The sequence below is a fragment of the Silene latifolia genome, chromosome 11, assembly GCF_048544455.1.
Source record: "Silene latifolia isolate original U9 population chromosome 11, ASM4854445v1, whole genome shotgun sequence".
NCBI classification, from domain to species: Eukaryota; Viridiplantae; Streptophyta; class Magnoliopsida; order Caryophyllales; family Caryophyllaceae; genus Silene; species Silene latifolia.
The window spans coordinates 196,733,880-196,759,284 of NC_133536.1; the positions used below are offsets into that span (position 1 = coordinate 196,733,880).

At 35.2% G+C, this 25,405-nt stretch overlaps 2 protein-coding genes and 1 pseudogene across 2 annotated transcripts; all 3 read right to left on the reverse strand.

Annotated features, from left to right (window-relative positions):
* Nucleotides 1-3,277: 3,277 nt before the first annotated feature.
* Nucleotides 3,278-5,749, reverse strand: LOC141612251 (F-box protein SKIP23-like). The gene is made up of 2 exons (XM_074430983.1): nucleotides 5,657-5,749; nucleotides 3,278-4,724 (listed from the first exon to the last, which is right to left on the reverse strand). Exon 2 carries the CDS (start codon nucleotides 4,719-4,721, stop codon nucleotides 3,552-3,554), a length of 1,170 nt encoding a protein of 389 aa, XP_074287084.1. The 5' UTR covers nucleotides 4,722-4,724; nucleotides 5,657-5,749; the 3' UTR covers nucleotides 3,278-3,551.
* Nucleotides 5,750-6,509: 760 nt separating this feature from the next.
* LOC141614596 (uncharacterized) lies at nucleotides 6,510-25,100 on the reverse strand (annotated as a pseudogene).
* On the reverse strand, nucleotides 7,028-9,710 carry LOC141614595 (uncharacterized). The gene is made up of 4 exons (XM_074433343.1): nucleotides 9,650-9,710; nucleotides 7,815-7,921; nucleotides 7,478-7,700; nucleotides 7,028-7,392 (listed from the first exon to the last, which is right to left on the reverse strand). The coding sequence occupies exons 1-4, from the start codon at nucleotides 9,708-9,710 to the stop codon at nucleotides 7,028-7,030; spliced, it is 756 nt and encodes a 251-aa protein (XP_074289444.1).
* Nucleotides 25,101-25,405: the final 305 nt, after the last annotated feature.

Here is a 25,405-nt window from a genome sequence, read left to right on the forward strand (position 1 = left end):
ACAAAATGGTGCGACTGACCAATGAAAAATAAATTACAGCCAAAACACTCAGTTTTGCAAGATATAACTTCTAGAAAATAAAAACAAAAGTTTGTAAGAGGTAAGTGTAATCTTGCGCAACATATAGATGTGGAAAGAGGTATCTTGAATAATTTGGAACTTAATAATTAATTCGATGCCCATTAATTTACGCAATTCAAATGCATAAATAACCATCCTTCTTGCCCTTATACAAAATCTGTGGTACATCGAAATTTATAAATAGACCAATTTGCAAGTCGACAGATTCTAAAATTTTAGAGAGGCGGTTCCTCATTAAATTATTAAGAGACCATTTATCGAACTCTTTTATATAATTTTCATACCCCTTTTATTATTATTATTATTATTATTATTATTATTATTATTATTATTATTATTATTATTATTATTATTATTTTATTTTTAGCATATGGGCGTACCCCTTTTATGATTGATTATGACTCAAAATGTTCCTTTTGTACCATTCTTCATCAACTTATAATTGGTGTCCCAATAAATTTATTGAGAAATCGTCTCTCTGTTCTGATAATTAAGACACCGGGATTATAATCAGATCAATATGTACACAAACCAAAATATGTGGGACTACTAAGCTGCTCCTATTGGTGTACCACCAATCCTTGCTTGAACATTGACATATCTAACAGAGTGTGCATCAATAGTGACCGTTTTGATATGGGAATGGGTGTTCGCAAAAAAAAGTGTAACTTTCATTTTGTCAAGATGAAACTTTATCGAATACGAAAGATATATGTGGTTGATTAGCAGCCTAAATTTTAGCACTGAAACACAAAGTATTTCAATTCAAATATTATATGAGATTTTTATTAGGGTAATATATGCAATTAATGTATATATTAACAACTTCTTTCCTTATTTAGTTCCTTAAATATAACTCATTGGGTTATATATATCATTTTCCTTTTTATTAAGGACATTTAATAATTATTTTAATTACATTATTTATCGCAATAATAATTTAGGCAAGAGTATAAGAGTTACACTACTATACAAATATAATCTAAATTAAAGTATCCTAACATACGGAGTATTAAAGTATTCTAAAATACGGAGTATCATATTGCAAACGAAAAATAATTGTGCACAAAGTAAGGAATCTTTTATTATATATTTTAGAAAGTTCCTAAATCATTTTTGTATTCAATTGAAATTTGAAAATTTTCTACAGTTTCATTTTAAGGAAATAGAAACACTTATGACAATCATATAATATCTAATAGTTGACTTTATTGTAATAAATGATTATGTTATTATATGGATCGAGTTATCACTCTTAGCTAATACTTATTATTATTATTTAATTAATTTTGTAGAGAATTTCGGTTGAATATTTTAGTTAACTAAGATTTGTACAGAATTTCAGTTGAATATCATATATTTTTTAAGATGATTAGAATCACGTATTTTAGGGTATTCTCAAATCAAAACAAACTTTTTTTTAAGGAAATAACACGATTTATATGCACATGGCAATTAGTTTAAAATCCCGTATTTTTTTGAAGGTAAAGAACAATTCATTAATAGAACGTCATACGACACTTAAAAAGAATAAACAAAATCCCGTATTTTAAGTAAGTGTTTTTTAAAAGACTCCTTAATATTCATGATTAAGCCTGAGTTAGTCATATTTAAAATCTAAATAGTCAAATTTAATTCAATCAATCAACTTATTGTATTCATTAAAACATATTCTAAAATTACATGAGTTGCATTGGCCGATATTTTTGTAGAGAATTTCGGTTGAATATTTTGTTAACAAAGATTTGTAGAGAATTCCGATTGAATATCATATATTTTTTAGGATGCTTAGAAAATTTAGAATCCCGTATTTTAAGATATTCTCAAATCTAAACAAACTTTTTTTAAGGAAATAACATGATTTATATGCACATGGCAATTAGTTTAAAATCTCGTATTTTAAGTAAGTTTTTTTTAAACGATCTCTTAATATTCATGATTAAGTCTGAGTTAGTCAGATTTAAGACATAAATAGTCAAATTTAATTCAATCAATCAGCTTGTTGTATTCTTTAAAAAATATTCTAAAATTATATGAGTTGCTTTGGGCAATATTTTTGGAGAAAAATTCGCTAGAATATATGATTTGATTATTTGATTAAATATATTAGTCATTTAAGGAATCTTGATTAGTTGGAGATAGTGGAGATAATATTTTTATTTTTTATATTTTTGCAGATAATAATTTTGGAAATAATATTTTATTTTTATATTTTTGCAGATAATATTTTGTAGATATTACATAAATGTTATTTAAGGAATCTTGATTTTTTTTTGTAAACTAACCCCGCATTTTTTTTTGATTAGTTGATTTTTGTGTGTCAATCTTCATTAGTTGGAGATAATATTTTTATATTTGGGAGATATTATTTTGTAGATATTACATAATTGTTATTTAAGGAATATTGATTTTTTTTGTAAATTAACCGTGCATTTTTATTTTAATTAGTTACCTTTTTTTGGTGGAAAAATTAGTTACCTTTTTGTGAGTCAATCTTGAATCTTGTTTAGTTGGAGATAATAGACAAGATTTTCTTATGTAAACGAAAGTTTAGGAGTATAAAATATTTCCTTAATTTGGGTACCGTAATTTGCCTCATCCGTGTCATTTGATTTGATAAATTGTAAACAAAATTTTAGGATAATTTCTCATAATTTCTTTATTAGTCTTAGAAATCTGGCAAATGACACGTGGCGTAAGTATGGATGTTGACACGTGGCGATTAAATAGGTTGTTGGTTTCTGCTTTAATATAATATATGCTATGATATATGATATGATACTAGGTACTGGACATAGCAAAATAAACTCATAACCGATAAAACGATCGAAGTTATTTGATTGATAACGGATAGAACATTCAATATGAGTAACAAATATAGTTATTTTAAGAGTTTTTATCACGAATTCGTTATTTATTATTAACAATATTTTGTATCAAAATTTAAATTGAAAAATATAAGGAATACTAAGCCAATTTTTACACACCCCGAGATCAAGAAAACGATAACCAAAAACTCACCTAAGCAGATATGGACCCAATCCGATTCCGAGTTGAAATAGTACAAAACAAGTAAAGTGACCAACCGAAATGTACCCGATCGAAATCCGAACCGAACTTGGGTTAACCAGAGAAAATTCGAACGGAATTTATCCGATTCGATCACAATTAAATCGACTTCTGTTAGACAGATCAATCTAAAAACTTCATAATATAATCTCACAAGTTAAATATTAAACATCATAGACATTCCATCTCGGTTTCACTCCTTGCAATGAAACCAGCTATTGCATTCTTGTACAAGTCACATTGTCCTATGCGAATATGCTCTGATGAAGCAAACTTCAAAACGTCTTATAACTTGATCAGCATGCGGTTTCATGGCTTAAATTCAAAGCCAGTTGTGGGGTATCATGGCCTAAAATTTAAGTCCTAAACACCATACCAGACGGTCAGTCACTTTCAATAATTTAAAGTTGAGGAATAAACCATGTTGGTCTACAATATGCGGAGTGGATGTCATCACCTTCGTAAAATCGCCATTTTTTCTTACATTTGATGTCATAAACACCCATATCATGTCCACCAAACTTGGTCGCCAAACTACTGAGCTCAAATTCATCATCGGTGAAATATATACAGTTAGGTTGCAAACATTTGGCCGAAACGGACATTGTAGAATTACTACCTACAAACAATGTCGCATGATCTGTAATTTCCTCCCATCTTCTGTCTTTAGTATCGAGTCTATAGACCGAAAAACGAAATGTTTCATAAACGTCAGGATGGTAATCATTCCCATCTGAATCCAACACTTCTTTCTTGAATCGTAACACCATGAGAAGATCACAACCTGATTCCACCAAATATAGTGTTCCTAACCCACTTATGAACTCCTCAAACATTTTAAATTCTAGTAACGAATATTCCATTGGCCTTATAAGCTCATGACCCTGAAAGTCCTCGATATTCCAATATACAAGCGATGCATCATTGTACAAAGCAAATACATAACCATTCATAGCCACGACATCAAACAACGTAATACCATAATCTTTCTTGATGAATACTAATGTCCACGATTTATCCCCCTGTTTAGCAAAAGCTAGGTGATCAATAGTAATTGCTATAATAACAAACTCATTTTGAGCCACTTTGAGCACGACGAGCCTCCTCATAAACAACCTCAAATACCAACTAATATATTTTTCTTCATTCTCATCGATCTCTTCGTTATATGGGTTTTGATCTGGGATGGTTGTCACAGATGGGAAATGAATTTCAGCCTTAGTGATCGGATTGAACAAGCGTACATCAAGCTTACGGTCAACCATTGCAACCCAACCATAGTTTGAACCCCAACACTTTGCTTCAAAAGTCTTAGGGAAATTCAATTTGTAACACTTATTATTACTAGGATTAAAAATCTTCCGTACACAATGCGGATTATTGCTAGTGTTTTCAGATAGTAAAAGCCATGGCACTGGTATAGGTCTCCATTGGTGCTTTATTAAGGATGAAACATGATTCCAAGAGGGACATACCGCTGAAAAATAAATAAAATCTTCTATCGTTTCCAACTTCATTGCAATGTGACCAAGAAGATCGAGAGGCAATGTCGACCAATCAACAGCAGCCATGATCTTGCAAAAAAAAAAAAAAAAACAAGATTACAATCTAAAAAAACAAAGACAGTTATATGAATAACAAAAATAATAATGATAAATAGGAATAGTAATAGAGAAAGGAATCTAAGAACTAAGCTTGTCTACGATCTAACAACATTTAATCTAGACAGATACGGAGAAACATACAATGATAATAATTTATGCAAAGGTTTGAACCTGAACATCATGATTTATTTCATTCATGTCTTAGCCATTTATTTCATTCATGTCTTAACCACAGTTGTTTGCCGCAACATATCCAGAGGTTAGTAACGCACATATACACTAACACCGTAACACCAATGGAAACTCGTCCAACTTTTTATCTGAACTTAATTAAAGTGAAAAGTATTGTGCATTATTTCAGATATTCCCTATAAATTAAATATCAAGGGTGCAGCTGGAAGTTTAGCAACGGTGGTCAGTTTTAGCAGTTCATGTTTTCATCTCTTACTATAAGCACTCTCAATTTGATCCCGTCCAATTTTCAATGTATTTCGTCAGTAGTTCTCCCCACCCCCATCCCATGAGTCAATTGCTCTCATAACTTCAATTCTCTAGTAACAAATCTCATCTAAATAACAATAAACAACATCAATTCCAAAAAAGATGATACTGTAATAAGCATTACTCTCTCCGTTCCGATCATTTGTTTATCTCTGGTTGGTTTTGGCACAAAGACAAAGGAAAGTCGAAGTAATCAAATTGAGGGTGGAGTATCAAATTACCCATTAAATATATCCCTAAAATAGAAAGTTAAACAATTAACCATAAACCAAATATGAAACAAATAAACAAATGACCACGAATGCAATTCAAAGGCTCCCGCAAGTTGGCAAAGTAAGCGGTCGGATGTACATAATTGTAATAATTTAAAAAAGAAGAACTGAAGAAGAGAAAGATCAAACCTGAAGATGTTATTGGAGAAGCTATGCTGTATTGCTGTGTGTGTTGTCCGTCTGTTCAACAACCTTTTTTATGTTTTTTTTTTTTTTTTTTTTATGTGTCGGATTTACTTAAATACTCCCTCCTATTTCCTTATATCTTCCACTTTCTTTTGGACACAAAAATTAAGAAAGGGGAAGAAAGAAGGAATAAAGTAGAATAAAGTATTGTAAGTTGTGAAATTTATAGGTGAGAGAAAATAATAAAGAATGAATGATGAATAAAGAATAGATGAAGTAATGAGAGTTGTTGATTTTTTAGGAGAGAGAAATTAATAAAAAAATGAATGAAACTTATCAAAAAAGGAAAGAGAGAAGATAATCAAACTTGTGTGAAAAAGGAAAGAGAGAAGATAATAGAAAATTGGATGGAGTAGGATTTTTAACTCAAATTTACCATAAGTCTCTCCTAAGATGGCTATATTCATCCTAAGATATCCCGTCTTAAGATTAAAATTGGTCAAATTTTGTTAATTTTTTTGTCTTATTTATAAAAGTTATAATTATTTGACCCGTTTTAAACTTAAAAGACAAAAAAGTGTCCGTCTTAAATAAAAATGTGCCCGTCTTAATTTTAAGGTGAATGGTGTAGGTTGTTTTATGGTGGGATAATAAGTTGAACGGGGAGTAAATGACGTTCTTTACACGAGTAATGAGATGTTAAAAGAGATTGATTATAAGTTGAGTTTTGGTTTGAAAATGAAAATGAGTAATACCTGTCACAAAAATTGAAACTTAAGTCCGAATAAAATTAAACCGATTTAACTCAATTCAAAACGAAAACAATTATACAACAAAATTAAACAAACATGTGATAGACAGATAAATCCAACAACTACATAATTTAACCGATAAAAAAAATATCACTAGATACAATCTCACAAGTTCCATAATTAAACATTATACATTCCATCCCGGCTTTAGTCTAGCATTGAAACCAATTATTGCATTCTTGTACAAGTCGTATGGTGTTATGCGAATATGCTATCAAACTTCAAAACGTCCGACACTTCCATTAATTTAAAGTTGAGGAATAAACCAGGTTGGTGGATTAAATATGACGCCGGCGCCGATATCATCTCCTTTATAAAATCGTCATGTTTTCTCACGTTTGATGTCATAAACACCCATATCATGTACACCAAGCCCTTCCATCACACCAAAGAGGTCAAATAAATCATCGGTGAAATATATACAGTTAGGTTGCAAAGATTTGGCCGAAACAGACATGGTAGAATTAACACCTACAAACAATGCCGCAAGATCTTCAATTTCCTCCCATCTTCTATCTTTAGGATCAAGTCTATAGACCACAAAACCAATTGTTTCATAACGTCAGTCAACATCGTAACTTTTTCCTCCTGAATTTAGTACTTCTTCCTTGAAACGTAATACCATGAGAAGATCAGAACCTGATTGTACCAAATATTGTGCTCCTATCCCAATTATAGTTATGAACTGCTCGAACATTTCTTTTTCACTTGTGAACTCCTCGAACATTTCAAATTTACTTAAAGAATAATCCATAGGCTTTACAAGCTCATGACCTTGGAAGTCCTCGATATTCCAATATACAAGCGTTGCATCATTGTACAAAGCAAATACATAACCATCCATCGCCACCACATCACGCATCTTAACACAAAGCTCTTGCCTGACAAATACTGATGTCCATGATTGATTCCCGTGCTTAGCAAAAACTAGTTGGAATAAATCACCATAAAGTATCAGACACTTTGAGCACAACGAGCCTGATCAAAAACACTCCCAAAATCCAATTAATACAATGTTCTTCACTCCCATCTCTCTTTTCAACATATGGGGGTCGATCTGGGATGGTTTCAACAGATGGGAAGCGAATTTCAGCCTTAGTGATTGGATTGAACAAACGTACATTGAGGTCACGGTCGACCATTGCAACCCAACCATAGTCTGAACCCCAACACCTTGTTCCAAAAGTCTCAGGGAGGTTCAGTTTGTAACACTTATTATTATTAGGATTAAAGATCTTCCAAACACAATGCAGATTATTGCTAATGTTTTCAGATAGCGAAAGCCATGGCACTGTCGGCCTTCACTGGCGCTTTATTAAGTACGAAACACGATTCCAAGAGGGACATACCGCTGAAAAATAAATAAAATCTTCTAAAGTTTCCAACTTCATTGCAATGTCACCAAGAAGATCGAGAGGCAATGTCGACCAATCAGCAGCCATGAACTCTTGCCAATCTAAAAAAAACGATTACAGCAATATCAGTAATTAACAATAACAATAATACTGATAAATAGGAAGGATAACAGAGAAAGGGGACAATGTAGCAGCTTTTAAGGTAGACAGACATATTTAAGCAAAGGTTTGTTTCATATTAAGTCGATCAATTGGGACAACAAATATGTACGGCAAGCATTCAGTGGTTGAACTAAGGGCGGTTAGCTAATTTAAAACAATTAAACAGAAACGGATCAATCTAGCAACACAAAAATACAATAGCAACAATCTCATGTATCTCAAAACGTATCAGGTACTTTATCAAACCTGAAGATGTTATTAAAGGAGTATAACAAAATCTAAAGTATAGACTGTCAGGTACGGCAATCGAGTTGATGTTGATTGTTGACTGTTGATTGTTGTTTGTTTAATAACCTTGTTCTTTTTTCAGCTAATACGGACGGCTAAATTAACCTATGTGCTCAAATTATGATTTCCCATTTTTTTTAGGAAACCATTGGTAAAATGACGCAAAAAGGATATGAAAATTAATTTTGCATTAAGTTATATTATTTTCACAGAATTATAATCTTCTAATTAAAATAAAATAAAATTGATAAATTATTGTTAAATCCTTTATTGATACTATTATTAGAAAATGTTCTGATTAATACTCGGCATAAAATAAAACTGTAAACTGTAATTGTGACAAAAAAAATTGAGAAAATTTATAAATTGAAATCATTGGCTTTGTCATATACGTAGTAAAAAATCCTAACTTAAAATAAAATAAATTATATGAATCGATCAAAACTTTAGTTTAGCTTTTTCTTCATTTTCATAAATATATAACTAATCGTGTAGACGGAAATCATTAATATGCAAAGAATTTAAATTATAAATACAATATGAAAGTGGAACATATTTGTACAATTTCAAATAATTGTGTAACCTATTTGACGATTTTACACGAGTATCTGTGTGGGGGTGTGCTAATTATAATCAAATAAAGTTTGAATAAGTGATTCTGATGTCGCAATTTGAAAATTGAACAACTTTTATCTTTGTTATTTTATAAATCGACTTTGAGTTTCTAGTTATTAATCATTTCCGTTTCGTTTTAAACTTAAGGGGTTGTTTGGTTCGGGGTATTCAAGAAAGGGAAAGGGAATCATGAGAAATGATACCTTTTGTTTGTGTTTGTTTGAGCAAGAGTATGATTCCCTTTACCCTTTCTTTACCCCCAAACCTCTCTACATCCTTTCCTGCAATAACACCTCACAAACAACCCTAATCCGAGCTTGAAATCTCATGAAAAACAGTGTGCACAAACACTCTGTTTTCGCGTCTTTTCAAACGAACAGCCCTCCTTCTCACCACTTTTACCACCACCACCGACCACCTTTGCCTTCAACTCTCACCATAACCGGAAAGTTCCACTCCCACAATTCCACCACATCCAAGAACTCCAAAATCCGTCAAAAACTGACCCCTCAAATCGCGACTTGAAAACAGTCGCAGGCAAGTATCCGAGTAGTAATCCTAATCAATGACTACAACAACAACAACAACAACAACAACATCAGAGCCTTAGTCCTAAAATGATTTGGGGTCGGCTGACATGAATCATCCTTTCGAACCGTCAATGGGTGAATCCTAATCAATGACTAGAAGGCAGAAACACCCATCTAGCACCCCAACCCGCAAATTAATGAACTCTTCTCCATACTCAAGTTGTGGCACCTCACCGAAACTATGATCATAAACTTCATGAGCCCCAATGCAAAGTCCCATCAGCAAAAACACCATTATCACGGTCGGAGAAAAAGGGTTGGGGGACACTTGGACCCTCCGCAGGCTCCACCCAAGAATCAGCTCTCAAGCTATAAACCATAATAACTTGGCTAGCTACGAAAAGGACTCGTTCCTTAATCCGACTGGAGAATCCTCATAAACTTATAATCCTTAGATACCCCATCATACCCAAACCCAAAACAATACAATACCGGTGAGGTAGCGTCGAGGGCTTAGCCAAAAAGGGTAACCTTTTCTGAGTTCGGTTTGTCGGGTTATACAACAATATGGTGATGGGAATTCAAATAAGAAGACATTAAATCAAGAATCAATAATCATAAATTGAGAATATTGAATTAATCTGCAAAAATGTAATTAGGAAAGGAAATTACTCACGTGAGACAGTGGGATGTAGGCAGTTGGTAACTTTGATGCTGCAAAATTGAGTGAATAGTTGGGATCCTAAGCTGATATTGTCATATCTTAGTGACGTTCCTCAAAAAGCTTCAGAAGAAATTAACCAGGAAGCCAGAGATGACATCTACTGGTACCTCGGCTCTCGCTATAAGCCTCGAGGAAAGGATGAAATCTAACCAAGAGCAGGCTAACTGCATAACTAAATTTTTTGTAGGCATGTATCAGGTGCACAGACAGAAGCATTTTGGTCGGTTAATATGTAAATTTGTAGTTGATGGCAAAATTTGGAATCAACTTGTTTAAGTGGTTAATGTGCGGGCATATGTGCTGCTTTTTTCGCGGTATGTAAAGGTTGTACAGAACCAACTCAAAATGCAAATGAATAGCGACTATGCTAGTTTGATAAGTTTCGACCCATTATTGTCTCCATTCTCCAGTTAGCGACTACATAGGCATCGAGAAGGTACTACTTGTGATTTGGGTTCAAAACCCGACAGCATTAAATCAGTGGCTACCGTCCTGGCTCCGTTGACCTGAATAAAACAGTTGCGTATTTCCAGGAAGTCCAATGCTTTTCTTACGCAATGTATTCCTTGCAGTTTCTACAGCTCGCGAAGCTTGTAGAGACATCTCGGCATGAAGCGAAGACATGCCATGGCCGTCTACAATATCAAAAAGTATTTCAGCTAGAACGCATGAAAAAGGAAACAAAAATCCTAAATTTGTCAATATATCAACATAAAATTATCATAGACATAATTACCGTGCAGCACTCTCCATCAGTGTCGGATTCAGCTATCTGAAGTGCCCAAGTACGGATCCATTCGAGGCCTCTTGAAATGTCCTGATTTCCTTCAAGTAGGGCGGACGCTATAAATGATGGGTGAAGTGCATTCATAATGCAGGATGCAGCAAAGAGGGCTGCTCTTCTAACATATGCTTCCTTGGGGTCGCACACACCCCTGCAAGTGAATACAATATCATCACTGTTCATCAATTAAATCTAGGGAAAAAACCTCAATGAGAGCTTCTGTTACCTTAGATCTCGTTAAACTAACCCATCCAAATAAGTCGACTTGAGACCCAAATTACAAGCAAAACCAACCCCAGATATGAACCGCAATCTTAAGGGGGTATGTTGCTGAACATAACATCTCATTATTAAATTTCATTATTTCAGATATCAGTGCCACAGTTTCACTTTTCATCGAAAAACATGTTATGGAATGGCATAAACAGTCCCTCTCTACTCTCTACTGCTGATGCTCCAACACATCCTTGTTCGATATGAACTTAATAAAAGAGGGGAGCACTTTTTCATGGTGACAGTAAATGAGGAGAAATATTGAATACCTCGAGCTTAGCATGTCAAGAAGAGGGGGAGCCAAAGCAGATGCTTCAGGATACAAAGCCATACATCTCATACACACTCCAAGCATATAAATGAGTTTCCCCCAGGACAATGAAATCTCTTCCAAGAAAATCAACACCATGATTTTCTTATCGAACCCTTGAATGGCGGGAAGCATAAATGCGGCTGCATAAAGAGGAAACTTGTTGCGGAACCAGTCAACCTCACTGGGTGAGTGGTGGTAGCCATGTAGCAGACCGGCGACTTTTTCTGAACTATTGTTTTAGAATTAGCAAGCTCCTGAGTTGCCTCAGTCATGGCATCAAGTATCATTATCGTTGGCTCACATCTATAGCATTTAGAGATTCAAAGGGACACATCACAAGCAAAGCAACTAGCGCCTTCTGCCTCTTTTCTTCAGCCGGCTCCTCTCCTTCCACTGCTATATCGGCACATCGAGCTTGTATGGCGTTCTTACTAGATCACTGGCTACATGCCTTAGTTCAACAGGCGACGCTCGTATGAATTTTTCAGCAACATCAATATCTCTTTCAACCTGCATGACATTTTAGGGTGATTTATTCACTTCTACAATCCTAAAACATAATTTATATTTCGCCGTAAAAGATTTTGCAACAGGCACCAGCTCTGAGAGTTGCAATAGAAATGCTTTATCACAAGAGAGCGAGATGTATTTATATCTTAAAAGACCTCTGTTGCAAGAACAACATCAAAAAGAAAAAAAGTCAGGTTTCTAAGTACCATATGTAAAGGAAAAGTCTTAGGTCCCTGTTAATATCAGGCTATGAATGACATTTATTTTAACAAAATCTAGTTTAAATTACACTGGCTTTCGCCCTTCCTTCTTTCTCCATAACCTACTCATCGCCCCCTTATCTCATAACCACTGTCCAATAGAAAGTTACATCCCCACTCGAGATCTAGGGAGGTAAAAACTAAATGCAGTCTATTCCCATCAGACTGACACACTTGAACAACAACAAAGCCTTAATCCCAACATCGTTGGGGTTGGCTAGTGTGGATCATCATCCAAATCCGTCTAGGCTTGAATTTAGTAATTTGGTCATGACTCATGAGTAAATAAACAAAGTAAAAGAAAATAGAATAAAGATAAACAAAACAAGTGCATTACAAAAATAATTAAAACAAACCAAGAAAAATGTGAAAACCGAAATTAAAGGGCAAAATAGGTTTGTAAAATAGGCGTAATAGGATTAAAAAAGTACAAAAATACATTTGTGACTCGCTTCATAGGAAAAAAAAAAAAAGATTCAAAAAAGTCAAAGACGGGTAATTTGTGAGTTGTGACGTGCGATCTAGACAATGGTCTACATATACACCTTACAGGTACTTTAGTACATGCTCAAAATAAAAATATATTTCAAGACAGATACAGTGAGATGAGAAGGATAGACTTACTTCATCAGGGTCATCTGTTTTACGAAGTGCTCCAACAATATCCACCAACTGCGATATTTTTTGCTTGAGATCAGTGTCATCAACGGTCAAGTCATAAGGCTGTAAAGATGACTCACTCGATCCTCAGAATCTTCACTTGAGCAGTCATCCTCCTTTTCACTAAAAAGCAGCTCACCGCTAATTTTTTTTATCAACCTGATTAGAATCAAGAGATTTGTAATTCGAAGATCTTTGCTTCCTCTTGTTCCCGTAACACCAAGGCCTGGTTCTTATTTTTGCTCCAAAATAGAAGACGGAGTGGCAATCTCTTTACTCTCGGAATTTTGATTTGTGACCTTTGAGGTGGCCAGTCCAAACTCCCAGTCCACACCCTCCACTAAAGTTATTTGTCAAGGAAGAGAGGACTTTTTGGGTCAATTGCCTTTGAAAAAACAAGTGTAATACTGCAAGCCATTTTCCTGACCAAATCATCAGGGTTTTCCAGTCTACCTGTCGAAAAAATAAGTGTATTTTACAGTCATATTTTGCAGTTAAAAATTTACGTCCCTAGTAAATTTCAAAAAGGATTGAAGATACTACAGCTAACTCCTTCGAGTACTAAGTGCATTACATCCTTGGTTGAGTCCACATGGTGTCAAGCATAAGGCCTGCAGCTGCTGTTATATCTCAATCTCAAGTCATGGAATCAAACAAACTACAAAACATCAAGCTGAAGAGAAAATTACACACATTAATACTTTCCGGAGTATAAATTGAAGCATTCATCTCAAGCAGAGATGAAATACTTTCCGGGGTATAAATTTTTCAATAAAACAAAACCTGTGAAAAAAAACAGATTAAATCACATGAATCCTTGGTACATGCATATTCATCTTGGTTCTTTTGGAAACAGTCTCTTTGTGTTATAAATTTCTCCCCCTCCCTCTCTTTCTCCTTCTGCGTTGAGTAGCTTTCCTCTTAAGTTAATAGGTAATACCCAAAGACTCCCTGGTTAGGTAAGAGGTAATGCTGGTTAGGTAAGAGGTTATGCATTAAAGACTGCTTATTTTTTCAAAGACTCGGACTCTCGGAGTTTATACTCACTTGCCATCTCCCCAAAATAATCTCAACTATACATCATATCTTCTGAATTTACACCTTTATCAACCAGAGGAGGTATTATTGACCGAATCATTGATAATGGACTTAAAACTGGTCAGTGAACTTTGTTATACTAACTTTTTTTCAAATCTTTGTTACTTTATTTACTTTGTATTTCTAAATTATCCTAACTTATGAAATCCCACCTCTTCCCCATCAGACTATTCTCTTATATTACTTTCTTCATTCTCTACCGTCTTCTTCATCTTCCTTTTGTTTTCTTTAATATGTCATTGTCATGTAATAGATGAAGAAATAAAATTGAAAAAGTCGACTGAAAATTGAGGAGCAATTGTCAGTGATAGATCCACTTGAAAATGAAGGAGCAATTCCTCAGAGAGCTGATAAGGTGTAAAATCGGAATAAATAAATCGGAATACAACATCCTAATAGGCTAAAAACAACAGTACTCCATAATCATATGTAGAGAGAGCTATTAAGCAATTAAGCATTGAGTCGGTAATTTAAATTCTTTGAGAAGATATACAACATCCTAATAGGCTAAAAACACACATTTCTAATTGCAAGATGTATTACACAACAATCTATTCACAAAAGATAGTCTCTCGATTACATCTAAGACGTTCTAAACGCCAATTTAAATTCTGAGAAAATATGGAATTTTTAAATCCGTAATTTCCTTTTCTCTGTGTGATTTCATCAGAAAGCAAACCTATTTCTTAATCGCCGGCCGGAGCATATTCCACTGCCCTCATGCCCTAAAGTCTGCGTCCCATGTGTTAGCTTGTCCCAATGAATTTGTAATCAACAATTTCAATCTCATGTTAAATTCAAAGCAACAAAATCTACTTTTTATCAACTCTCCTCTTCACTCGTTTTTTTCAAGGTTTTGGGTGTAGCATCCATTTCACCTCCACTTTTCATTACATCTTGGTTCGAGAGAGTATGACACGGATAACAAATATTTTATAATGAGTTTTACAAGAGGAAAGAAAAAAGAACGAAAGAGTTATAGTGAGGGAAAACAAGAGGTATCAAGACCAAACGCAAAGGAAAGTAAGAGTTAGTAATGTAACTACCCTATAAAAGGGAAAATAGATACCCAGCTTTCGATCGCCTAACCTTACAGGTCATGAAATATCTTAGGCGGGAATAATAGTTCCTCTACTACCTCTTCATCCCCCTTCACCACTCCCTATGTTCCCCACGGTATCCTAAGTTCCGGGCTCCATAATCCTGTAACAAATTACTCTCGGTCCAAAAGAGCCTAACATATGGAAAAATATGCCTTCTACTACAAGCCCAGCGGCCAACTCTAGTTAATTTGCCATCCTGGATAAACTATCAACAACATTAGCAATACTATACCACAAGTAAAATAAAACCAATTAATTAAAAGAACACTTATGGATCATCATACCAATTTTTTTAAATCATACCTATATCTACCAAAAGCACAACTCAGACACATACAAATCCAAATCCAATAGATAATTGATTTTGTACCCTTTCTAACGATTTATCCCTAAAATGAAGTTAATGGATTGGGATGAGACTTTCTTCGCCTTTGTCCACAAATTCATACTATTCCCCTCTCTCTTTTTTCCTCTCCATCGTTGTTCCTCTTTCTGATCTCACTTTCTATCTCTATCTCCTTCCCTTTTCTTCACAGATTGTAAACGATTTCTCGATACAACTTTATGTGTATATTCCACAAATGTAAAATATGATGATGCCCTTTGAGATAATCATTCACATGAGTACTAAAAACTGTAATGAATAGCACAATATAATTTTTAAGAGCTTACTGAGAACTTGATAAGTTGTGAGCCTTCTATCCACCCACAATCACATATCTATCTAAAGTTAACATTACAAATTATTGCACAGTTGTAAAGAAAAAGGGTTTCACCTCCATTTACTGTGTTTGAACCCACTTTCAGTGCTTTGGTCTAAAAATATGGCCTCGAAGAAGCTTCAAGACCCTGGCAAATATTACATAATCTGTTACAGAAGTAGCACGTCACAAATTAAAATCTGAAAGAGGCGCTACCTATGACATTCTACCATATGAGCTCTGCTGAAAAATGGAAAACACTAACACTAAATACTGTGATCATTTTTTTTATACCCAGATTCAGAGTCAGAGCAATTTAACAGTATTCCTTTTTTTTTTTTTTTTTTTTTTGGGGGATGTAAGCTGCTCATTAAAAGATCCAAAAGTATCCTATACAAACTCATACCAGGCATAATCCCCAAGAGATATCTTAACTTCTCTTAATACTTTCTAACCAATCTAGGACTCGTCTGTTTCTACATTTGATAGCACATTGTCCTAACCTCATTCTCACATCACATTGAACATGTTTTACCAGAACTTCAGGCCTCAACAATAAGGCCTCTATTCTGCACTGATTTCTACTCTGCCATAAGTAGTACATGAGGCAGGCCAAGATTAGAGCAATGGTCTGTTTCTTACAAGCAGACTGCTGTCTCCAATCAAGCAATGACCTCCATTCCCTTTCCAATGCAAATATGGGGAAAATGTATTCGTGATACCAACTTAAAAGGATATAACCAACCCACCTGCCTATTTTCAATGATATGGTCAGCAAAAGAGAAGTTGCAGAAGAAAGAGTATGAAGAAGGGTAAACAAATATCTAGACACATAGAAACAGGACAGGACAACTGCAAGTCTCTTATTCACTTCCACTATCTCCTAAAAATGTTATCAAGTCAAGTGTGTCATTATACTATTAATGACCAAATATGCACACCTTCAAAAGTGCAAAACATAACTAATTAAACTACACCGAGTTGAAGGCAACAGCAATCTGAAGACCACAATTTCATAAATGAGAAACGGACTTTGTAATCAGCCCACAACAATATTTCTGCCCCAAAAATAACCCAAATTATTGAACTTACAACGCCAATGCACCGGGACAGAGGGAGTATCCCTCAATTTAGCGCGTTGATATCACACGTAAGACCTTTCCACATACTATTTTGTGTTGAAAAATGACAGTTTTAAGAAGCCAAATTGAGAGTGGTACCAGCTGCATTTCTAGGCTAATTGTAAGATCCAGCGATCTAAGATTGGCCAAGTGGCAAGTACCATCTCCAAGCCTGCACTACTGTTTCATCTACAGTTCCCGATGACATTGTTGATGCAGGCTGAAAAGGAAGTACTATATCTGCTGGCAGGAAATTGGACTTTCCCTCTGATAGAATGAGCAACTGGACTTCTGCTGCCATCTCCATATTGTAATACTGAAAATCATATTCAACCTGAAAAGTAGTTTGAGTTGATTAAACGATAGGTTATAAACTTCAAGAAGATACCATCCAACGCATTGTGCGAATGTAAGCTAGATAAAGTCCCATCCAGCATTACGACACTGCCTAAAGGGCTCCCCCAAGTTGCGGGTATAGGAGAAAGATGTACACAACCCTACTACTGTGTTTTAGATGACCCAAAATAAAAATTACGTCCAGAAAGCATTTATGTACTGTAGTTTTGAACACTACCTTCTGCAATTCCGTCAAGTTCTTCAATGATCTCACATTTTCAACTCCTATAGTGTTGAGGGTTCCTGCCCCCAATTGTGTCTCGTCTATGATAACGTGAGACCCTTCAGCCAGCTGCAGAACTCCAGGAACTAATCTGTTGTCCAACAATAGAAGTGTAAAGAACGGTAGATTGCTAAACGAATATAAGGATGAAAAAGTAATAAACTACATACCTATTTGCCTCATAATTCTTTTTTGGGGGAAAGGCAAGCAGTATTAAGATACTCAATTGTGAGAGGTATGTGCTAAAGCCAGAGGGCTCGCAAATATTGATGCAGTTTCCTTGCTAAAGCCAGTCAGGTTAAGTTTTATATCAGACTCAGGTGAGTTATACACCTGCACAGAGAAAGGTGGAAATACATGTTCAATATTAAGCTATAGCAATATACAAGAACATTTTCAAGTGAAATTTTTCTACATCGGCCACAAACTGTAAACTGCTTAGTGATTGTGAAGCCTACCTTAACCAGACAAGGAAAAGATGATGCGTCAAGATCAGATCGCGGAGAAAAGGCAGCAGAGGTATCTCCATTTACCAAGTTTAGCTGCACTTCAGATGAGGAAGGACACCCCTCTTCTCTCTCAGGATAATAAGAAATACTTAAAGAGTTCAGAAATATTCACACACTTTTTACTTGGAAACACAGGGAGGGGAAGTACCTAAGTTCTTCGACCAAGCGGTCCGTAGGTTGCAATACTCTAAAAATCAGGGTTGCAATGTTGCATAAGGAGTTGAAAACTAAAGAGATGTCCATTTAAGACATCAAAGCTAAGATCGCAATTGAAAATATGGAAATCACAAACGACTTTTCTGAACATTGAGTTTTTGACCCATTACTCTCCTCAACTAAGGAACCGCGATAAATTTACCAAACATGATACACCGGATCACATAAAACCTCGTGATTCAGTTATAATAGTGAGTACTTCATAATAAATAAGATGGGGTTCACTCACCATCCTTTTACAAGGAGAAACCTCAAAGTCTTGATTTGAGCCCTCCCAAGAGACAAGAACCTTAGGTTAGTCTAATACAGAACAGAAATAACATAGTAGCTATATACATCCTCAAACCATCAAAACTAAGTAGTTTCCTTGTAGATTATAGACGTCTGTAAAAGAGACCATCTATCAGGAACAGTAGTAGAATCCTAGTACCCATCCGAAGCTCATCAAGGCACACAAAGCTAATATAGAGCTCGAAATTTATTAGATCCCCTAATATTCAGGAATCAAAACATATACTCTTTACTGTTTTTCCCATCACCCACCATTACACAAACATCAAACCCTAGCAACCTCTACAGGAGCACAGCTTCATCAACATTCCTCAGACTCACAATACATAACAAAGCAACAAGAGTTTAATTGTCGAAATCCCAATGCCTTAAATAAGTTTAAAATTTCAGAGAAACATATAGCAGTATAGCACCCTATCGATCACATTGTGTATGCTGCAACATGCAATTCTATTACTATTACTTGGGGAAAATAACAACAGAACATGACAATTTTCATCATATTCATCTCGTATATGATAAGGTATGTCATACGTATAGCAATACACAACCATTTTCAAGTACTATAAAGAGCTTACCAATTCCATATGGTCATCAGCTTCATCACCGTCCTCTGACGCTACTCTCGTTGTGAAGACCAGTTCTTATGTTGACTACTCAGAAATTCTAAAGGTTCTGCCCATGAATTCATCCCCGGCACCTATGCACACATACACAAAATCAGTCACATTTTCAGCTTTCTTCTTCATCTTCATACAAAACTTCACTTAACACAATCTCCTCAATCATATTTTCAGCCTTTCTTTATTCTACAAACATAACCAACTCATTCTAGTTTCAAAATTCAAACAAATTATAGATAAGTTCGACAATTTCAAATCTTGCCACCACAAATGTGTATCCTATAACTAAGATGAAGCTCAAAAAAAAGTAAAAAACTGAAACTTACAGGGACACAATAAAGCAAGCGATGATCCCATAAACGCATATCAGGGGTCAAATCCATTTGAAGCTGACAAACATCGGAAAATGGAGATATGGAGTATCCACCAGATGCCTTCAAGCTGTTCTCTTCGGGTCCAGCCAGAAACTGAGTTGTGATATTCTTGAAACAATAAGTGGTGATCTTTGTAAAGGATAAATATACATCAACAATGTAGGAACACTGGACTTATTGCTAGTTTGCTACTGGAAAATATACTCAATTAGGATGGTCAATTCTATTACATTAAGCTGTCAATCACCATTCGGAGATATTTGAAAACACTCAAACCAGCGATTTTGAGCTATAACATTTATGAGCAGAAAGAAGGTGAATTGGCTAATTGGAGATCAGAAAGGATACTGAGGTGAAAGAGATTTTGATGCTCCACGGCGAGCTTTGTCAGGGACAGATGTAACAAGCTGAGACACTTTAGATACTGTCAGCTTAAATACAGATTGTGAGTTTTCTACAGATTCGCTGTTAACACCTTTGTTTTCTAACAAGCAGATTACAATTAATCTGCATATATCAGAAACAAAGTTGTAAATACAGAACAGAAATTACCTTTTGCGAACATAATTAGAAATCAAACCAAGTGGAAATAAGACTAAAAATCACCTTTCAGCATTTGATATAGCTATTTTGTAATTGTGATCTAGACAGGGGATCACAGCCTGAACAACCTCAGTAGAAAGACCCTTCACGAAAAATACATTATAAACAAGATTCTGTGCTGTAAATGGTAAGTGAGGCAGCCAATTGGAAGCAACGTCTGCAGGAAAGGTAAAACAGATGATTCTATCACTGATATAGGTTAACTGTGTTGGCAGTTAATAATATAAATAAATGAACTCAAGCATGCTTTAAACATTATAGCATAACTACAGTTAACGCAAGAAATCAGAGCTACAGAAGACTCGCCACCCAAAAGAGAGACTGCAATATTGCACACACACACACACACACACACACAACATCCCACGCCCTTCCCAAAGAAACAAAAGAGAAAATTGGGACGAACTGAAGCTAGCTTATATTCAGTTTCAGATGCAATATTCAACTCCGTAAGTCCGACTTGGTGTTAGTATTGTTTAGTGCCTGTCTCAGAATAGATCATCACAAACCAATCCTGGTCGCTGCAGAATAAATACAGCCAACGCTACCTGAAAAAACGGTCGCAATAACCATCTAACATTTAGAGGGCGTTTGGTTGGAAGCAAATAATCTCATTCCCTAATACAGTGTTTATTCACCCCATTTTCCCTTACCCTTTACCCTGTTTTAGATTGGTATTACCCCTCATTCCGTGCCACCCACCCACCTCCCCCTCCCCCCAAGATATCCCATACCACCAACACCCGTATTCAACACACATCAAAGGGGTATTCCTTTTCTTTCCCCTTGTCTCCCTTTCTTCATTTCATTCCCTTACCCCTTCGTGGACCAAACACCCCCTTAGAAATTACTCCGTGGTTGAAATGTGGTGTTAGGTTCATGGTTCAATACCATGAACCCGAACTTTCTACGGCTTTCTCCAACCCTCCCTAGGGAGCAATCCATTAATGACAACCCAAATGTAAAGCTTATGCATATAATTTCCTGCATCAAAGATGTTCACTTATTGCATTCATTCCCAATAGCACATTTATTAGCTACATTACCTTTCTTACTTTCTATTATATAAATTTATCTTGTCATTAGAAACTCTATCATCAACCCATACAATCAAACCAAAAACATGAAGTAAGTTGTGTAAGGAATTTTTATTCTCGATTGATGAGTTAAAAAAAAAAAAGGGTATACCGTAAATAAAAAACCGAGCTAACGTAGGAAATGCAACCCCTCGATTGAATCAATTGAAAGAGAAATTAAGATTAAGGAATGGGATTAGCATAAAAGTGACAAAATTTTAGAATAATCACATAAAGTTCCAAGCTTTCTTAGCTACACCTATTAAACAAACCGTGGCGGAACCAGTGTTTATAGTCAGGGGCGAAAATTTTCAGTGGGTTCGGCCACTGAAAAGTCACAAAAATTGCTGAATCAAAAATATTAATGGGGAGTTCTGAAGATGAATTACCAGATAGTGAAGAGGAGGAACGCAAGGAAATGAAGAGATAAAACGACGCCGTCCACACATTGAGCAGTATTAATGGCGGAAATGGTGTCGGAGACTTCTTCAAGGAGTTGGGTCTCCACTCTCCACTCTCCACTTCACTATTTCATTTCAATTTTGCACATCTTAAACTTAATAGTTTTTATTAATATTTCTAATATTATTTATTTATTTATTATTATAATTATAATTATTTTATTGTTATTTTATTGCTATTGTTATTATAATTAATTAATTAATTAATGATCTTCATTATTGTTATCATTTTGAATATTATAGTTATTAAAATAGATAATATTCATATTGTTCCGGGTGTAATTCCAGAGCAGATATATTGACCACTCGTGCTTGTAGAATGACGTCTTTGCTTGTCTCCTCCTTTCGACCTCTCCTGAAACCAAGAACGAACTGAGGGCTCGGCTTTGGCCGAGCGTACTCACTCCGACGCTCAAGTCAGTGAACTTAAGGAGATAAGTTATGTGTTACTTGGCGAAATATATAATGTAGAGAGATAAGGAAGATATTACCAGATTATGAGGTATTTAGGTTATATTTTGGATCCTTTCCTCAATGAGGGTTGAGGAGTATTTATAGACTTTCACCTTTTGTCACGTAGTGGCCAAGTGGCTAGCAGGTGGAAAGACCGTTCTACCCTCGGCCGATGGACCCATGACAGCCGTAGAGGGGTCTTGGATATGAGTACGCGGATATGTGCCCCGGCTGGCTAGTTGCCTGGCCGAGACCCAAGTGACAGGCCGATGGGCTGCATCGGCTAGGCTGTCCAAGGTGTTGACTCGCTTTGGATATCTTTGACCTTGCTCAATATGTTAACTCGGTCAGGGGGTGCAGAATATGCCCCATCACATATTAATAATATTACTAATATTATTATTAATATGAATATGAATATAAATATTTTTATTAATAATATTATTAATAACATTGTTAATTTTAATATTACTATTATTAATACCTAATTGTTTTTTCATATACGAACTTTAATCTTTCACATACACTTTTTCATAAACGTTCTAGTTTGCACCCTTTTCACCTAAAACTGAACCAAATGGACTCTTGAATCAATATTTTTCCCTAAAACTTAATTTAATTGCTCAAATGATTTAAAACTTACAAGATGGATTCTAATTTATCAAATAATAAATTAATTTACTTGTTTATCAATTATTAATATTATTTTTTGAGTTTTAATTAATCAATCAAATTTTATTTGTTGGTTAAAGATGAAATTAGGGCCGCCTGTCGATTTTTATTTATCTAATTAATAAAATTAGGATTGTTGTTGCTTCGTGGTGGCTAACTAATCACTCAAATCAGGATGATATATGGCTAGACTTTGAACAACATTCTAGCAAATCGGTGCTCTATTATTTCACCTAATAAAATTGATGGTGTGTTGTGGTTCATGGTGGCTACCTAGTTAATCACTCAATTTAGTATAATTACTAGTATTAATCTTAATTTAGCAATGGTCTTCTTCTTCTTCTTATAGTAGTAGTAGTAGTAGTAGTAGTAGTAGTCGTCGTTGTAGTAATAATAATAATAATAATAATGATGATGATGATGATGATGATGATGATGATGATGACAATAAAACTTTTATTTTTCTTTTAATGAAAGTTGTGCGCATCCTTATAATAAAAATTAATAATGATAATAATAATAATAATAATAATAGTCTGCGTTTTTATAAAAAAAAAACAAATAGTAATAATAATAATAACAACAATAATAAATTAATAATAATAATATTATTATTATTATTATTAATTTATTATTGTTGTTATTATTATTATTACTATTTATTATTATTATTATTATTATTATTATTATTATTATTATATTTAGTACTGTATTAGTATTAATATTAATAATAATATTAATATTACTTCAGTTCAATTCAGCTCAGTTCAGCTCAGCTCTCTTCAGTTCAGTTCAGTCCAACTCAGTTCAGTTCAGTTCAGCTCAGTTCAGATCAGCTCTGCTCCATTCAGTTCAGCTCAGTTCAGATCAGCTCTAAAAAGCCAGAAAGAACAGGGCCTTAATTTTAGTTCTAATAAGTTCAGTTCAGTTCAGCTCCATCCAGTTCAGTTCAGTTCAGTTCTGATCAGTTCAATTCTGTTCTGTTCTGTTCAGTACAGTTCAGCTCATTTCAACATTAATTTTATTATTCTTATTTTATATTCTTATTGATATACTGGATAATTTAAAACTCGACCCTTTATAGTTTATATAGTTATGATGAAGATGCCTCCTAGCTTACCAGTTACTGTTGAGAAGCCACTTAAGAATAATTAGGCAACTAATTATTCTCCTATATTTTTGCTAACAAGATTATTGAGTGTATATATTTAGCTTTATTCTCTCCCTAATTGTAGAGATAGCTTACCCCTTTCACACCCTAGTTGTATTATATATAGCATTGTAATTGCTAATTGTAAACTATCTAATTCATTAATAAAATCACATTTCCTATATGGTATCAAGAGAAAGGTTTCATCGTCACTAAAACCCTAATTTTTTTTTTCCGCCTCATCCTCACCTCGATCGATAATGTCGGGTGCCACCATTCCAAATCCCAATGATCCGAAAAACCCCTTCATCATTCTCAATGTGCATTCCGTTGTCAAATTTGATGGTACTAACTATCGACAATGGCGCACTCAACTCGAGTCCCTTTTCGATGGTTATGGGCTATCCTCCTACATCGATGGAACGCCTCCCCCATCCGCAACAGTTGCCTCGACTACTGCTGATAAACAACCAACTCCTAATCCTGCGTTCGACTCTTGGTATAGGCAAGACAAGTTGTTATTTTCCGTCGTGGCTAGCACCCTCACCTCAGCCGTTTCCCCTATCCTCAACCGCCTAACCACTACTCGTGATGCGTGGGATGCCATAACTGCCTCCTACGCACGCCCCTCCCGTGGCCACATCAAACAACTCCGTCACAAATTAAAACACATCTCCAAAGGTACCGACTCCATTTCCACCTACATGAACCGTATCAAATCTACGGTTGATGACCTTGCCCTCTTAGGCACCATTATTCCCAACGAGGACGTCACTGACCACGTCCTTGAAGGTCTCGATGAGTCCTATCAACCCGTCATCGATGCTGTCAATGCTCGAGACGACCCTATTCCTTTTTCTACTCTTCTCGAAAAACTGATAAATCGAGAATTAGTCCTTTCCCAAACCACACCCCGTACCACACCATCCACTGACTTCCCTGCCGTAGCCCATCCAACCTACACACGCACCCACAACCATCACTCTCGAACCCCCCACTCCGCTGCCCAGTCTGCCACCACTCAACAACAATCCGCCGCCACCAACCAAAACCCCCGTAATCCCTTCAAAGGCAAATGTTAATGGTGCCATGTTCAAGGTCACACTCTTGCTTATTGCACCATTTTCAAAGCCCTATACCCTGTGTAACATTCCGTTTGATGTCTATGAGTGTCTTGATATTGGATTTGACTAGTTGGATGTGATTATGGGTCTATGATGTCTATAAACGTTTGTGTGAGGTTGTGACCTCACGAGAAGCGGTATGGTGTGATAGTATAATGTTGTTATCTGAATGTTCTGTAATATATGTTGGATACGGTAACTAAATGGAAAGATGATCAAAAGTAATAGTTTGGATGGTCTGACATGACTGGTTATACGTGCATGTGTATTCA